The sequence below is a fragment of the Emys orbicularis genome, chromosome 11 (assembly GCF_028017835.1).
Source record: "Emys orbicularis isolate rEmyOrb1 chromosome 11, rEmyOrb1.hap1, whole genome shotgun sequence".
Taxonomy (NCBI): Eukaryota; Metazoa; Chordata; order Testudines; family Emydidae; genus Emys; species Emys orbicularis.
In genome coordinates this window covers 43,782,998-43,801,098 of record NC_088693.1, presented here as the reverse complement: position 1 = coordinate 43,801,098, position 18,101 = coordinate 43,782,998, and the positions used below count along the sequence as shown (strand labels likewise).

At 40.7% G+C, this 18,101-nt stretch overlaps 1 protein-coding gene across 1 annotated transcript in view; it reads left to right on the top strand.

Annotated features, from left to right (window-relative positions):
- Window positions 1–18,101, top strand: part of PDE11A (phosphodiesterase 11A) — a 218,734-nt gene that overhangs the window by 152,235 nt on the left and 48,398 nt on the right. Inside the window, exons 11-12 of the mRNA XM_065412947.1 lie at window positions 6,085–6,231; window positions 6,336–6,443. Coding sequence (XP_065269019.1) covers window positions 6,085–6,231; window positions 6,336–6,443 — 255 coding nt within the window. The remainder of the gene's footprint in view (window positions 1–6,084; window positions 6,232–6,335; window positions 6,444–18,101) is intronic.

The window sequence follows — 18,101 nt, the reverse complement described above, 5'->3', positions numbered from 1 at the left end:
GCAATATATTATTCAAACTGAAAATAAGATTAAAAGTAAAGTTGTTTGCAGGAACATTCACCAGGCTAAATGTGACACCAGGTTTATTTCCAGTATGGGAAACATATTTAGTGAGACCAGCAGAAGTTTCCCATTTTGGTTTGCTTGCTTGCTTGCTCTTTCCCTGCATGTGATTGCTTTTTTCAGCCCCTACAGTATGAACACTTTAAAACGCTGTGTGTGGTTTTTTACTGCAGAAGCTGATTATATAATATATACACATACACACAGTCTGTAAGAACACAAGTGAATAAATATTTATCTATCTTTTTTCATCTAGTTATATGCTAACAAAATAAAGAAACAAAATCTACACAGCCAATATGTTCCAGGAACAGAGAACACGATAAAATGCTTGTCTCCAGCATTGCTGAGGTATAAGCACCAGAGTTTACCTTTCGGCTGAAATAATAAACTCTCAGTACTTCCCAAATCTTGATTTTCTAATAAGTTTCTTTGTTTAGGTTCTGCCCTCCCCCCCTTATATAGCCATAGAAGCCTAGGATCAAATCAGTGATTCATCCATTCCACTATGCTCTCTCTAACAATAGCCAAAACCAGAGGCTAAATTTTGTATACCCTTAGCTGTCCCCTCTTGTTACATTTAATTTCTGATGCTGGGGTCCTAACAAAACTACTGGCCTTCAGTGAGCCTCCCTGACCATTATTCCAGCTTTTATACATTGATTCAGCAGGGCTCAGTCATTCATTTTCTAGCAGTTCACCTGTCCTATGTATGTTATAAAGTCATTTGATGATATTTGTACATTAAAATAAAAGCAGCAAGGAAATGAGGAGGAAAAAGGGCCTGACCCTAAATGGGTGCCACCAGGGGGAAAGTCAGCACCTGGAGCTCTTGCTGCCACCACCACCTACCTTACACTTCGGGACAAAGGCAGCCAGAGCTCTGGTCCGTGTGCTCTGATCTTGGGTGCTTCCTGAGAAAGATCTGGGAGTTGTGGTGGATCATAACCTCAACATGAGTCAGCAGTGCGATGCTGTTGCAAAAACAAATGCAATTTTAGGTTGCACTAATAGAGGCATAGCATGCAAGTCATGAGAGGTGATAGTATCACTCTACTCGGCTCTGGTTAGGCCTCAGCTGGAATATGGTGTCCAATTTTGGTCACAAATTTGTAGAAAGGATGTGGAGAAACTGGAAAGAATTCAAAGGCAAGGAACAAAGATGATCAAAGGGATGGAATGCAAGCCATATGAGCAAAGGCTGAAGGAACTGATATGTTTAGTTTGGAAAAGAGGAGATTGAGGGGGGACATGACAGTGGTCTTCAAATACTTGAAAGGCTGCCATAAAAAAAGATGGAGAAAAGTTGTTCTCTCTTGCCACAGAACGCAGGACAAGAGGCAATGGGTTCAAACTACTACATAGCAGATTTAGATTAAATCTCAGGAAAAGCTTCCTAACTGTAAGAACAGATTGCATAGGGAGGTGGTAAAAGCTCCTTCACTGGAGGTTTTCAAAAGGAGGCTGGTTACCCATCTGTTTTGGATGGTTTAGACACAACAAATCCTGCATCTTTGCAGGGGGTTGGACTAGATGACCCTTGCATTCCCTTCTAACCCTATGATTTTATGGTCCCCAGCCTCCACCATAGGCTGCTGAGTCCCACCCACAGGAGTGAATGATACACTGGAAGTTCCTTGGTCTGAAGGTGACAGGAAATTTTGGCCCTCCTGTAGGTTTTTAAAGAGAAGAATAATTGGGTCTTATGTGTTAAGAGGGGTCACGAAAACAATTTGTGTTTAAATCAAATCTTTGTTTTGAGCCCAATTTGGCTACAACCAATGAGGGCATGTATATTTCTGATTATGGTAGGATTATGTGACTCTTCCCTGAATAAGGATGAAATGAAGGTATTTGTAATTATCCTGCCTGTAGTAGGGGAAAAAGACTTCAGTGCATAATGATGTTCTCAGTCATTTTGAGAAAGATACAAATATCTACTCATCAGGGGTAAAATTTTCAAAGGTGCCCAAGTGACTAGGAGCCTAAATCCCATTGAAAGCCTATTGAAATTAAGTCTCTCAAGTTGACTTTCAGTGGCTTCTAAATCATAAGAACATAAGAACGGCCATACCGGGTCAGACCAAAGGTCCATCTAGCCCAGTATCCTGTCTACCGACAGTGGCCAATGCCAGGTGCCCCAGAGGGAGTGTACCGACAGGCAATGATCAAGTGATCTCTCTCCTGCCATCCATCTCCATCTTCTGACAAACAGAGGCTAGGGACACCTTCCTTACCCATCCTGGCTAATAGCCATTAATGGACTTAACCACCATGAATTTATCCAGTTCTCTTTTAAACGCTGTTATAGTCCTAGCCTTCACAACCTCCTCAGGTAAGGAGTGCCACAAGTTGACTGTGCGCTGCGTGAAGAAGAACTTCCTTGTATTTGTTTTAAACCTGCTGCCTATTAATTTCTTTTGGTGACCTCTAGTTCTTGTATTATGGGAATAAGTAAATAACTTTTCCTTATCCACTTTCTCCACATCACTCATGATTTTATATACCACTATCATGTCCCCCCTTAGTCTCCTCTTTTCCAAGCTGAAGAGTCCTAGTCTCTTTACTCTCTCCTCATATGGGACCCGTTCCAAACCCCTAATCATTTTAGTTGCCCTTTTCTGAACCTTTTCTAGTGCCAGTATATCTTTTTTTAGACGAGGAGACCACATCGCAGTATTCGAGATGTGGGCGTACCATCGATTTATATAAGGGCAATAATATATTCTCAGTCTTATTCTCTATCCCCTTTTTAATGATCCCTAACATCCTGTTTGCTTTTTTGACCGCCTCTGCACACTGCGCGGACATCTTCAGAGAACTATCCACGATGACTCCAAGATCTTTTTCCTGACTTGTTGTAGCTAAATTAGCCCCCATCATATTGTATGTATAGTTGGGGTTATTTTTTCCAATGTGCATTACTTTACATTTATCCACATTAAATTTCATTTGCCATTTTGTTGCCCAATCACTTAGTTTTGTGAGATGTTTTTGAAGTTCATCACAGTCTGCTTTGGTCTTAACTATCTTGAGCAGTTTATTATCATCTGCAAACTTTGCCACCTCACTGTTTACCCCTTTCTCCAGATCATTTATAAATAAGTTGAATAGGATTGGTCCGAGGACTGACCCTTGGGGAACACCACTAGTTACCCCTCTCCATTCAGAGAATTTACCATTAATTCCTATCCTTTGTTCCCGGTCTTTTAACCAGTTCTCAATCCATGAAAGGACCTTCCCTTTTATCCCATGACAACTTAATTTACGTAAGAGCCCTTGCAAATTTTACCCCACTAATCCAGTCTCTGGAGCCTTAATCCCACCTGTCCTCCAAGAAGAGAACTTTTTTAGGTGTTTTTGTTTTTTGGAAAAGAAATCCAGTGAAATTCACCCTACTGTACAGGAAGTCTCCTTGGAATTCTGAGGGTTCAGGGCTGTATGTGTTTTAACATTCTATATAGTGAATAGTTGTATACCTTTGTAATTTAAAAAAAATGAAGTTTAATGACCCGTCTCCTATAAACCCCAGACTGCTGCAGCACAGATATAAGAAAGTGAGGACAGACAATGCCAGGTGCAGCCAGCACACTGCTGCAGCCACACAACATGTCATTTTTATAAACATTATTCAAATTAGCTTCAGCACTCGTAATTCTATTGTTTCCTTTATTGCTGTTGTAAAGCAAATGGTTCTTTTATACAAATGTTATCTCCTGCCTATTAATCCAGTTATAGATTATGGCACTCCTGTTAAATTTAGGGATGTAAAGTCTCATAAATATTTAGAAGTTTAAGACTGATATGGGAAGAAATTTCCTTTGATTTGCTTTGTTATAGATTTGGAATATATCATTGCTACTCTGTTCCTTGGCAAAGAGAGAAGAAAATGATGATAGTGTATTTGAGCTACAGCATCAAATATCTCCCTTTGAATTAGAGTTGTCTGGACAATGCATCTTTCCTGTGAAAGATTGCAATTTTCCCCCCCCCCAATTGTCTTTGAAATTTTTCCACAGATTTTTTTTGGCTTTTCAACATAAACCCAAAAATGTCAGACAAAAAGTGAAAAATTTTCCAGCAACATTTTTTGTTGTGTCACATTTTTTGGTGAAAAAATTTCAGCCAGCTCTACTTCTAACATAGCTCTTTTGTTGCCAGTACTTTTGAAGTTCATGCCAATAAACTTCCTTATAACGTTCAGCTCAAAAAAGGCCCAGATATATTGCTTCCAGCAGCATTTTGCAAAGAGTGCATTTATCACAAATAATGCATGTATTAATGGAGGAATGAAACTCCACATACATCGCAAACAGCCTGATGAAGCTTTGAAGAGTGAGTGAACCATAAGAAGCTCTGCCATTGTCTAGTAGCTCCCTGAAATTCAGCATAGCAGAGACTTAGCAGTTATGACCCAGTTTCACATCTACAGAGACAAGGTGGGTGAGGTGATATCTTTTATTGGACCAATTTCTATTGGTGAGAGAGACAAGCTTTCAAGCTTACACAGCTTGTCTCTCTCACCAACAGAAGTTGGTCCAATAAAAGATATTACCTCACCTACCTTGTTTCTCCAATATCCTGGGACTGACATGGCTACAGCAACAAGTCATATTTCACATCTACAGCATTTTAGAATAATTGTCATTTTCTCTACCTAAAAAAATGATTTTAGTACTTATTAGCCAAATCAAAAGAGATGTCAGGCATCTATAACTCTCATTGATATAAAATGGGAGATGTTCTGAAGCTTTCAGGATTTGCTCCTATGGAAGATGCTAAACTGATGAAAACTGAAGTCCTGTGTTTCCAGAGCATAGATAGCTGAGGCAATAGCAAAGCCAGCTTCCCCACATGTATCCTGCAAAAGTTCAACCATGTCCTGGAAAGGTCGTTCAGTTTCCCTTGCCAATTCACTTCTAGATTGGTGAACCCCTTTCAGCTAGCAGTGGTCATGGTGATTTTTTGTGCTACTGATGCCCCTCCATTAGATATGGAATTAAAAATAACTTTTAGTTGGCCATTAACCTGCCACTTTAACATTCCAACATTTGTACTGTATTGTGGCAAGTTCACGCCATCTCGTATTGTGTGGTGGGGTTGAAGTAGCTTGAGCCTAGTGTGAAGTCATTAACAGACACTTGTGTTTAAGAAAAGGTTTTGTGTGTTGCTAACACTCCAGGTTTATGACCAATGAGTTTTCAAAATGGAGATGTAAGATTGAAACATACACTTTTTTTTAAATCACCAAAAAAAAAAAAAGTGACTGTGTGGGCAAATCAGGTACTTGTGTGCAAATGGCTAGTTAGCTGCCACACTAGCTGTGTCCATATACATTTAACTGATTTGGGTGCACAAATGCAATAATTGCAGAGAGAATAGTGTGCACTGTTGTACTATTTTGCATAAAAAACTCACTCTTCCTTTTTTTTTAAAAAAGAGACAATATAGTGTTATATTTACAAAAAGCAAAATGTATTTATAAAATGAACTGAATGCTCCAAACAACTTTGTTTAAATGTGAAAAATATTTACACTAGGAATATCTTGTCTTACCCTTGTATTACCCTATTGTGTATATAACAGCGGACAATTGTACAACTACAGGCTGTAAGGAAATTTGGCTAGAGAAACTCTGCAGGATGGTGTATTTACTTCTCCATTTCTGAAAGGTAGCAGTTAAAATTCACAGGTGCTGGCTGTCCAGATGTTTGTTGCATTTGACCATTGTAATTTGCACTAGAATATATTGTGTTGCTATAATAGCTGTAAAGAGGATAGCTATTACAGTCTATATTCTACATATGGGCTCCAGTATTGATGGTAAGCATATTTCCTACTCAGATTAGATTTTTTCCCCTTATTTGTTTAGGGCAACAAAAGTTCAAGTTGAATTTTAGATCTAGTAGAGTGTATTTGCAGGTCAGGGTTGACTTATAATAAATTTGTCCTAAGAATCAGACAAAGGAAAAAACCCTGAATTTTGAACAAAAAGTTTCCCTTTCTCTTTATCATTTCTAGGGAGCAAACATACCACTGGTGTCAGAGCTTGGCATTGACGATATCCATTTTGATGACTTTTCACTCGATGTGGATGCCATGATTACTGCAGCCCTCCGGATGTTCATGGAACTTGGAATGGTTCAGAAATTTAAAATTGACTATGAGGTAACCATCTGCTCTATAAAGATATCTGCCACTTTGTCTTGGCAGTGCTATACCCATTTGTACACATTTAGTAGCCCTGATACAATTTGTACTTTTCATTTCAGACACTGTGTAGGTGGCTTTTGACAGTTAGGAAGAATTATCGAATGGTTCTGTATCACAACTGGAGGCATGCTTTCAATGTGTGCCAGCTAATGTTTGCAATGTTAACTGTAAGTATTCCACGAAAGGGACAGGCCTCATAAGAGCTTTTATCATCACATTGTCTTAAACATCTTTTCCAACGTTCGTTTTTTCGTTATTATATTTATTTATTTTATAGCAATGTATAAGAAATCAGAGTATCCTAATTGTGGGAGCACAATTTTGGCAACATCTTATAGAGTTTTAGCAACAGTGATATCGCAGGCACATTAAAATGACTAATAATTAACAGATGACAATCTTGGAGTTGGGAGCTTATTAGAGATTTTGATCTTACCATGTCTTCCTTTTTTGAAAATCTTTGATTTTGCATTTATTTCTGCATGTGAAAATGGAGGTCATAAAAACCTAAGAGTGTAGAATCCTATCAGCAGAGTTATTTGGTGTGATGATTCTTATCAGCTACTTCCCTAGCTTCATCTAAATAGATATTCGAGATATTGCCTTATACACCACTTAAAAATGGGTTTCCTTAGAGAGGATCCGAATAGGTTCTGCAGCCTCTGCATATTGTTTTCTGCTATTCATTAAAGAGATCCGTCAAAGGGTCTAACATTCTCTCTGCATATAAAGCACTCCTAATGATGCCCATAGTCCTCCCCCCCACCACCAAATGCCTCACCACTGGATGCGGATCAGGGAGAGCTGCGCTGGCAGCTGCGGGGAGCCTGGGTCCCTCCACCTGCCTGGTGGTGGTGGTGGGGGAGGAGGCGCTGGGACACTGGGTGGGGGGTTGCTCGGGCCCCCCTCCCAGGGCAGGTAGAGGGTCCATCATGGCTTCCCACAGCTGCCAGTGCAGCTCTCCCAGACATGGCTCCAGCAGGGGAGGGGGCGGCTCAGAGCCGCAGCCTGGCCACGGTAAGAGCCAGGCGGGCAGCTGTGGGGAACTGCCCTGGGTGGGGGGCCCGAGCAACCCCCAGGCAGCTCCACAGATCTCCCCTCCTTCCCCCCCCCCCCCCAGCCTGGCCAGCATGGAGCCCAGCCACGGAGCTGTGGGGAGCCGCAGCGGACCCTCCACCTGCCGCGGTGTGTGTGGGGGGGGGGGGGCTGAGAGCAGCCCCCAGCCATGTGCCTGACCCCTAGGCTCCCCGCCTGGCCAAGGGCACGTGGAGGGTCCGCGACTCCGCACAGGCTCCCCACAGCTGCCCACGTGGCTTTCCTCGACTGGGCTCCAGCGGGGAGGATGCCTTGGAGCCTCAGCCTGGCCCCCAGCATAGAGCCCTGCAAATCCACAGATATCTGCGATTGTCCACAAAAATTATCTGCGGCTCGGATACGGATACACATTTGTGTAGCCGCGCAGGGCTCTAGAGAGAAGGATTGTAGCTCTAGTTATTTTTCTGTATTGCTCGCCTTTTAAACTACAGATGACCTAAGTCAAAATCGCAAATCCCTTCATTTCAGGAGAATACAGTTTGAATTCCTGGATCCAAACTTGCTCTTAAGATTTGTGGTTAGAACCAAAACTGGAAGGGGCTTACTTTCTGGTTGAGATGCATCTGAAACCTTGGTAAAAACAGCTCTTTGAGAGATTTCAGCCCTTGATAGTAGAAAGTTTTGAGAACAGATGCAAGATCCCTACTGTTCAAAGCAGTAGAAACTGATCCACCATGAGATTTGCACTGTTTGAAGCTAAAATTTAACAGGTTGTGGGATTTAACTCCCAAAACTGAACATGAACCCTGATTCAGCCTCAAACTCGAGCGTAAATCTAATCTGGATCCAAACACAGCCTCATTGGTTTATCTCGAGCCTTAAGAGAAGGTCCTGCAGTATAGTGTTTGTGCAAACATTTCCTCATATGTAGTTTGAAAGACGACTGTGAAAAGTTGTTAAAGGGTTAAAAGGTTTAAACATGAAGTGCCTTGAGGTATAAAGGCTGAATAGCTTTAAAGATTTGCCTTAGGCACATGGCACGACTCACATTTATAAGCCATACCCATAGCTAGAGAGTTGCCTAATAACAAGTTTCATTTATCGTTTTCCAAAGGTTTGCCTGTCCCTAGCATACATCTATCCAAAACAATAAACATGTGAGATGCTGCACATATCTTGGCAAAACAACCTGTGTTCACTCCATGAATATTTGCATTTGAAATTGTATATCTTCACATTTACAAACCTATTCTGGGGCAAAATTGTTGTTGTTTGTGGCAACAAACACAGCTCTCTGCAGAAAAAGTGATAAATGTCTATCTTCTGGCAAAACTGGTTTTTCCACAGTGAATGACAATTTTACTGCTTCTTTTCTTATCAAAAATGTAAAGAAACTGACATTTTTTAAGCTTTCTCCCCACAAACTTGTGAACTTTTTTTTTCCAGTTCTGCTGTTTTTCAATTTGTTTTTTAACAAAGCCATAATTTGGGAAGCAATACTCAAATATTATTGAGCAGATAATACAATAACTGGGGTGCCAAAGCGACTTGCTTTATCCAACTGGATTCAGATTAATCACTGAAAAATCAAACCCAAAGTGTCTTGGTTGGATACCCGCAAATTGCTGCGCCTAAAAGCCCAGGCCACTGTTGAAAATGCTGGCCTGTTTACTTTCCCAAGGTCATAACAGGAAGCCTGTGACTGACATGTGCAGAAAGAGAACCCAACAGTTCTGAATCACTGCCCTGTGGCTTAGCCACAACAGCATCCATCCCTTCGAATCAAGGGCCATGCATAGAAGTTTCATCTATATCTTTTCTACTTGAAATTTTTTTTATGGCAAATGTGAGCTACCATAAATTGATGGTGGGCTACCATATGTTTCTTTGTATGGCTATGCCATATGCTGATTTATTCACTTTTGTGTTAATGAGATCTCTGTTGTACAATGTTAACATGCTTACATCTCCTCAAGACACTGTAGGAGGAACTTCTATAAAATCAGTTGGGAGTTGACAGGCTCCCTCCATCCAAATATTTGCAGAAGAATAAGTAAAAGAACTGGATGGAACGTGTCATGTACTGGGATGGCAGAATTCTAAGTGGTGAAATCGGACATGAAATACATGGTATGTAAAAGTAGATTAGTCAGGCACCAGACAGAAATCTGCCAATCCAAGAATTAAACTGATTCATTGCATTTTGTTGACAATAATATATATATATAAAAAAATAATCAAACCACACAAGCAGTTTCATCGTACATTCCAACACATCTCCGTTTTGGAGAATCCTGGGCTTATTTGTGGAAATTAGCAAGCAAGGGATTTGCTGGAAACCAGGTGCATCTCAAAGATTGTGTACTTGTTTTCTAAAGGGAGAGGGAGGGCATGTGAGCATTACTGCTTTTCAAGACTCCTACTACCTGCCAGTCTATAAAACACCATTTGCATCAATGATGTTGGCAATGTTGTCAGAGGAGGCTACCTAACCTGTCCTGTAAATGGATCAGATTGGGCCTGATCCAGTGCCCACTGAAGTCTTGCCATTGACTTCAATGAACATTGGATCAGGTCCTTAGCACTTTACATGTTCATACACATGCTGCACAAATGTGATCTAATGCATCCCCACAACACTCCCTTGAGATAGGTAAGTATTAATATCCCTGCTACACAGATGTGCAAAGTGAGGCAGAAAAATAAAGAGTCACTAATACAGCCAGAATTAGAACTCTGTCTCCTGGCTCACAGCCATGTCTCAGACCCCCAAGCCATGCAGCATTCCATAAGAGAGAGGCTGTTTTAGTACTCACCATGAGAGGAAGTAAATAGAGAGGTTCAGTGGGGAGAAAGGCCTAAAGAGGATAGAGAATGGCAGTTGCTCTTAGTATTCTTATAGCTGGAGAGAAGTTGTTCAGATAAATAGAATTAAAATGGTTTCTACAGGCAAATCTACAAGGACACTTTTCTGTATCTGAAATGTTGTGGCATTAGACACAGTGTATGAACCTTATGCTAAACTTCACAACCAAGTTGATAATATACAGGCAAGTAGTAATTTTTCAAATTTTATAAGGTTCATTTTTCATGGTAAGAAAGAACAACAAGATGCCAGACAAGCCACTGATACATGCCTGAGAAGTAAAACCAAAACCAGGGCTAACCTCTTAATCATTTGAAATTGGACTGAATTAAATTCTGTGTATTTCTATCAGATGCCACCAGTTTGTGTGCACCTTTTCCTCAGCAAGTGCCGCAAATGTCATTTATAATATAAACTGTCCTCTGGGTGGTGCTCTAATGCCAAGTTTCCGATATACTGCTTTTTTGCGTGGGAAAAAATATTCCATCCTACCAGGTAGCTTCTTTTCATCTAGAAATGACTAAATGGGCACGAGGAGTGGGGGTGAGGAATATAGATCTTGCTTTCTTTAAAGATTTGACATCAGGTCTATTAGGCCTAAATCTTCACTTGCTTTGAGAGTAGTTCTCAGAACCTAACTTCAGAATCCTCTCAAACATTGTGTAAGATAAATATATCAACCCAACCCATCTACATTTTTCAAACCATGCTCATCATGGTCAATCTGAAAAATCCAAGAATGACTGTGCAACTGATTGTAAACAAACTGCTAAACAAGTGGTGCAATGGGATTGTGTTTACAGTGAGTTTGCACCAATTTTGATGTTGATTTCACTGAGAACAGGATTGGCTGCCTCAATTTGGCTAGGGAGGAAGTTTAGTCTTGTGCATAAGGTACCAGACTGGGATCAGTTCCTGGTTCTGGCAGAGGCTCTCTGTGTAACCATAGGCAAGTCACTTAATTTCTCTATGCCTCTGTTTCCCCATTTCTAAAATGGGAAAAATAATTCCCTACCTCTCAAGGGTGGTGAGAGGATAAATTCATGATTATATGCTGAGGTACTATACAAGCAGATGCATAGGAGAGTTTTAAAAATATTTTGTACTTAAAACCTAGTATGTTGTCTTCCAAAAAACGTTCAGGTTTGTCTGTGCCAATATGCCAGAAACATTTTTGATTGAAGCATAAATGTTTTAACTACATTAAAAAAAAAGTAATATCAGTACCTATCAGGCCCAAGTCAATTTAGCTAATTTTCTATATCATAAAAAAGGGTCAAAAGGAAGATCATGCCAGACTTTGAAGATCATGACTTTGAAATGTTCTTGAAGGCTTGCTTGACTTTTAAAGATATTTATATTTTCAAAAATATTCAGAGGGACAAAGGGACAAAGGTCAAACAATACTTTAGTGGTATGTCAATTATGATTAGTCTGTTATCCTGTTTCTCAAGACTAAGGGTAGTTTTCCTCTTGAAATCAGTATTCATGCATTGAATGGTTGTCTCATTAACTTGCTCTTTAGCTGTGTTAATTTTTAGATAATTATGTTTGCCTGCTGTCCATTACAGCCTTATTATATAAACCTTCATATAACTATATCTGAGCTGACCAGAAGAAATTGCATTATTTCCCCTCTACCTCAAAGCTTACATAGCGGCTTATGGAATATTAGAATTTTACAAAACTCACTGGCAGCAGAGTGAAAAAGCACATGTGCGCGCGCGCACACACACACACACACAATTTATGATGGTGCTTCCAGTGGCGCTGAACGAGGGAAATGCTGTTCAACACTAATGACAAAATACCACAGCGCACACATTTACAACCCCGGACACTGCTCTATGTTTCTTTAAATGCAGATGTGATGCAGATTTAAAATCCATATTTGTGATGTCAGCAATCTGAACAGATTATTATTAATTCAAACTGAGGACAATAGGGAGGGTTTCACAGACTGCAGATTGTGCACATCATATTTCAGTGGGATTTGGGCACCTAACTCTTAGGTTCCTTTGAAAAGCCTTAATTGTTTATAGAGGTCCTACCTTTAGTCTGAAGTTGTTCCTAATTATGAACTGGTATTTGAATAGAATACATAAAAATTACATGTTAAATATCCAAAGGTGCTTCCAGATAAATTCTTACTTCTAGATTTCTGTGGCAAAAGGTTCTCTAATGGTATGTCTAAATGGCAATTAAAAACCCGTGGCTGGCCCATGTCAGCCTACTTGGTCTTGCAGGGCTGGGGCTAAGGGGCTGTTTAATTGTGGTGTAGATGTTCAGGCTCAGACTGGAGTCCAGACTCCAGGACCCAGCGAGGTGGGAGGATCCCAGAGCTCAGGCCTGAACCTGAACGTCTACACTACAATTAAACAGTCCCTTAGCCCAAGCTCCGTGAGCTCCAGTCAACTGGCACAGGCCAGCCACGGGCAGCTAATTGTAGTGCAGTCATACCCTAAAGGTTCCTGTACTACAATCATTGTACTCTCATCTCTAACCCCTCCAGAACGCCCATGGAAATCAGTGCTATTGGCAAAAGTCAATCAAGAGAGCTACAGTTTTTCTGCATCACTGATATAATGTGAAAAAACTAGGAATGAACTGAAGAGATCTTATGGTCTATAGTGTCTATTTTAGAGAGTTCTCAGGTAAACTTTACTGCAATGTGGTGGTCTCTAAGTACCCAATCCTGCTGAGGTTAGTGGCAAAATTCAAGTTGATTTAAATAGAAATAGGATTGAGTTCTAACTATATGGGACATAAACCCACCGGAGCCCCAAATGGATTGAACCACTTGAAATTAATAGGAGTTTTAAATGGGCAAAGAATACGGAATGGAACGTAGAAGTATAAAAATGAGAGCATGCGGCAGTTTGTTACCTTCTGGTTTAAATTTTCATCTTGGTTAACACACCATTGTACTGACTGTAAATGTTTGTTAACAGACTTCTCATAACAAACAGTTAATATGCCATCAGTCAGACATCACTGTCATAAAGACCATCTTAAATAAAGCTGTGTCTCATTATGTTGTACACATTATAATTTCCATTAAAAAACTTACCCAAAAAAAGGGTTAAAATTCCAGAGTAAACAAAGAGTCCAATAAGCTAAACTCAAAACATACATAATTCTTTATCCCATCCCAGGCTCTGTAAGGCTGTCCTCCCGCTCTTGCATGGAGCAATACCTCTCAGAGTTTTTCCCCTAGAGGTCTGGCTACAAATTCAGCAGTCTTTCTCCCACTTGCGTCAGGGTGTTTCCTCACTTCCTTCTGCAGCGGCCAGTAAAGGAACCCAGACCCTCCCTCTCCTCTGAATTTCAGTCCAGGGACCCTGTAGCACACAGTTATGGTCTGCTCCCTGAAGCCTTGTCTACACTACTGGGGTAAGTCGACCTAAGTTACGCTACTCCAGCTACGTGAATAGCTTAGCTTAGGTCTTCACTGTGCTGCGTCAATGGGAGAGCATCGCCCATATACTTCCCTTACTCTTCTCGGGGAGCTGGAGTACCGGGGTCGACCGGAGAGCACTCTGCCGTCGATTTAGCAGGTTTTCACTAGACCCGCTGCATTGCAGCAGCGTTGATCTCCCCATAGTGAAGACCAGACCTTAGACTCCTCACTGCCTCCCAGGACTTCTTTCTACCTTAGTCTTTCTTTAGGCCCTTTTCCACAGTTTCTTCCAGGGCTTACTGCACACCTACTTCTCCATGCCCTTCCTTCACTCTCTAGCAACTAGAGAGGTAGTGCAGAGTTCTGGGCTCTTCTCTCCCTGCAGCCTCTCTCTGACCTGGGCTTCCTCCTTTTATGCCAGTGGTGGGCAACCTGCCACACGCGGCCCGTCAGGGTAATCCACTGGCGGGCCGCAAGACAGTGTTTACATTGACCGTCTGCAGGCATGGCTGCTCACAGCTCCCAGTGGCTCACCATCCAGCTCCTTCCCCAGCTTAGCTTCATCAAGCCAGGCCCAGGTGCAACCAGGTGCCTTAGCTTGCTACCTCCAGTTAGCCAGTGCAGGGTGCATAGAAATACAACCGTGTGGTATGATGGGTAACTCACGAATACTCCCATTGACATCAGTGAGACTACTCATAAATATGGCATGAGAACAGGTCATAGGATCAGGCCCTAACTTAGTAACCTTCATCTGACACACCCTTCATCAATATTTATTTTAAAAAGTAAAAATGAAAGAAAAGTAAAGCAACAGATAATTAAAGTCGCATCCAGTGTGCTAATAACAAAACACATAAAAGTGGGGCCAGGTGTAATGCGATTCATTTCCTCACATGAAAGAATGACCTCCATAACTCACTTTAAGCTCTGCCACTCATGAGTTATGGGTCATTCCTGTTCTGGTGAAAATAAATTCTATTACACCATCATCCATAGCTATGTATTTTTCCTCTCTACACGTAAATTTAAAAAGTGGGGGACACAGCCACACTCTGTCTTCCTGCATTATGTGCAAAGCAGACATCCTCCTACCATAATACTGTTTTTAAATTAAATGTTTTTATTAAGTGAAATATCCTATTTATGTATTCCATGACAAGATTTTTGATTAAATAAAAAGTTGAATTTATTCTTGAGCAATTGCTACTGTTAGTAAATTGCTTAATCTGTACTCCTGCATTTATGCAGGCTGAATCCTTGAATTCAATCAAACCTTGTGTTAAGCTGAGGACCATTTATTATGGCATCAGATTTCCATTATAAAACTCCACTTTTCAGTGGTTTATTATTCAACCATGGACAGTTTCTTTGGACTGTAACTTGGCACATCATATTGCCAGGTCACTAGCTATTTTATTTATACTTTTTTTTTTAAGAGACCTTTGTTATTCTTTGTTGTAGGAGGGTAATCTTAAAAAAATAAAATAAAAGACAGTATTTTTCAGATGCTTCCTCTGCTCTTGTAATTATGTTATTGAAACTGACATTTTAAAGGCAATTTATCTACTATTCAGGAGCCACCATTTAATAATAGTCAAGTTATTCCATGTATGGATGCTTCATGTGTAGAATCTTCTTTGGTGTTTAGACCAGCCTTTTTGAAATGTAGACTGAGTCCAATCCTGCAGGGTGCAGAGCACCCACTGGAAGGTACTGGGCATCTGCAACTCCCACTGAAATGAATGGGAGTTGAAAGCACTTTTAGTATCCTGAAGGGTAAGGCTCTTCGTGTGACATTCGCACAGCAGGCCAAGAAAGCTGATGGCTTATCATATCAGTGATACGTGATTTAAGATTTACTAAAGTAGGATTTACAGTCTATAGAGTCAATACTCTGCAAAGTAAAGTTCTCAACAGGTCTTACTGTAATGTGCTAGTGTCAGTAGAGCAAAATTTGATAAGAACATAAGAATGGCCCTACTGGGTCAGACCAAAGGTCCATCTAGCCCAGTATCCTGTCTTCAGACAGTGGCCAGTGCCAGGTGCCCCAGAGGGAATGAACAGAACAGGTAATCATCAAGTGATCCATTCCGTGTCGTTCATTCCCAGCTTCTGGCAAACAGAGGCTAGGGACACCATTTCTGCAATTCCTGGCTAATAGCCATTGATGGACCTATCCTCCATGAATTTATCTAGTTCTTTTTTGAACTCTGTTATAGTCTTGGCCTTCACAACATCCTCTGGCAAAGAGTTCCACAGGTTGACTGTGCATTGTGTGAAGAAATTACCTATTAATTTTATTTGGTGACCCCTAGTTCTTGTGTTACGAGAAGGAGTAAACAACACTTCCTTATCTATTTTCTCTACACCAGTCATGATTTTATAGACCTCAATCATATCTCCCCTTAGCCGTCTCTTTTCCAAGCTGAAAAGTCCCAGTCTTATCAATCTCTCCTCATACGTTCCATACCCCTAATCATTTTTGTTGCCCTTTTCTGAACCTTTTCCAATTCCAATATATCTTTTTTGAGATGGGGTGACCACATCTGCACACAGTATTCAAGATGTGGGCGTATCATGGATTTATATAGAGGCAACATGGTATTTTCTGTCCTATTATCTATCCCTTTCTTAATTATTCCCAGCATTCTGTTCACTTTTTTGACGGCCGCTGCACATTGAGTGGATGTTTTCAGAGAACTATCCATAATAACTCCAAGATCTCTTTCTTGAGTGGTAACAGCTAATTTAGACCCCATCATTTTATATGTATAGTTGGGATTATGCTTTCCAATGTGCTTTACTTTGCATTTATTAACATTAATTTGGCACATCGGTGAAGGTGTTTAGGGGCATTAGAGACCTAAATGGCACTGAAATGTTGTGTGTGGGGGGGGGAAACTGAACTCCCTTGGGCTCTTTTGAATCCTCTCAGAAACATGGGTTGACTTCCCTTATTGTAACTGTGAAGCAGATGCTATCACATAGCCACCTTTCCCCTCCACATTACCTCTTACTGCACTTTCCATTGGTTTTGCGTCTCTCCTCCCTTAGTAGCACCGAAACCCACTCAGACACATTTTGTCACTCATGCATTCTCTTTTATACCTTCCCTTGCCTCTTCTCTTTCCAGTCGATCCCAGTTCATATGCATATTTCCTTTGTGGCTTTGACTCTCTGACTCCCCACACTTCTTGCAGATGTTCTTCAGCCGCCATTAGTTTCCCCCTCCATGGTCAGAATGTGAGTTTTTGTTATTTCACTGGTTTGAGTGGAAAGCCTGCCATGCTGACTTGCTGCTCCCCTCATTACTAGCTGCCACTGACGTAGTCACAATTTGCTAATTGTGTTGTGTGATTGGTCATTTCAGTCACATGCTATTTTCTGTTTGTTCCCCAATTGGCTGATTCTCAAGCTCATAGATCTTTCAAAATCTGTGTATGAAATTTTCCAGTACAAATCCTCCTACATATAAATACCACCCATCTACCTCCAGTGGATAAATGATTTTGAACGGTTTTTAAAAAATTAAAAATGTTTAAAGTAAAATATTAGAGTGTCTTTTTAAAGAACATGTACCATTTTTAACTACCATTGCTTAAAAACAATCTACCTCTTTCTTGAATTTCCCAGATATACAGGTTATCTGGCTATGCAAAAGACCCATCCCACCTGTTTTCACTGGTGCAGTATTTTATGCTGTACAGTGTGACATGCTAACATACTCAGGTGTTCTGTTTAACATGTCAAGAGAAGAAATCAAAAGTGACTAAAACATATTATTTAATAAAAAATGTTGGGCAAGAGAACTGGCAGTATCTGTATTGGATGCAGGAGGAATAAACATGAGAGTACATGTGACACCATGGAAGAGTGTGGGCTTGACTGTGGTCTGCTAGGGCACATTCAAAGCTGTTGTGACTAATTTTACGAAGTGCCGGGGTGGTGTAACTTAAGTTGAGTATGTCTGTTTAAAAGCATGATGCAATGCCCATTGAAATCAATAGGAGTCTTTTCATGGACTTCAGCGGGATTTGAATCAGGTCCAAAGGGAGCATAAGGAATGGCAAAACTGATTCATGGCAGGTGGCAGAACGCACATGCAGCAGATCCCAATCAGCTTCTGCATTATAACACCACCATGAAGGTATTTTTTCCCAAAGACAAATGAGAAAAGTAGAAAAGATGTTTTCTGGATAGCATCCATGAACATCTTTGTTATAATATTAAAGGTGCATGTAAGATATTTGCGGACACAAACCACTTCAGTTTTGCCTTCACAGATGGCCTCACCTTGGTATTTTTGCTGGTATCACTGGGGTGTAGACAATCAACATGGCATTTAGATTGCAATTCATACCTTACTTGATACATTGATGTAACAGAGCACTCCACATGTCATGAAAATGTAGATTTCTCCTAGATTCCACAGGTTGGTTGTGCCACTTAAATGTGTAACTTACAAGGGTCTCATATGGCCTGCACTACCTCACACCACTGATTCTGATCTAGCCATTTATG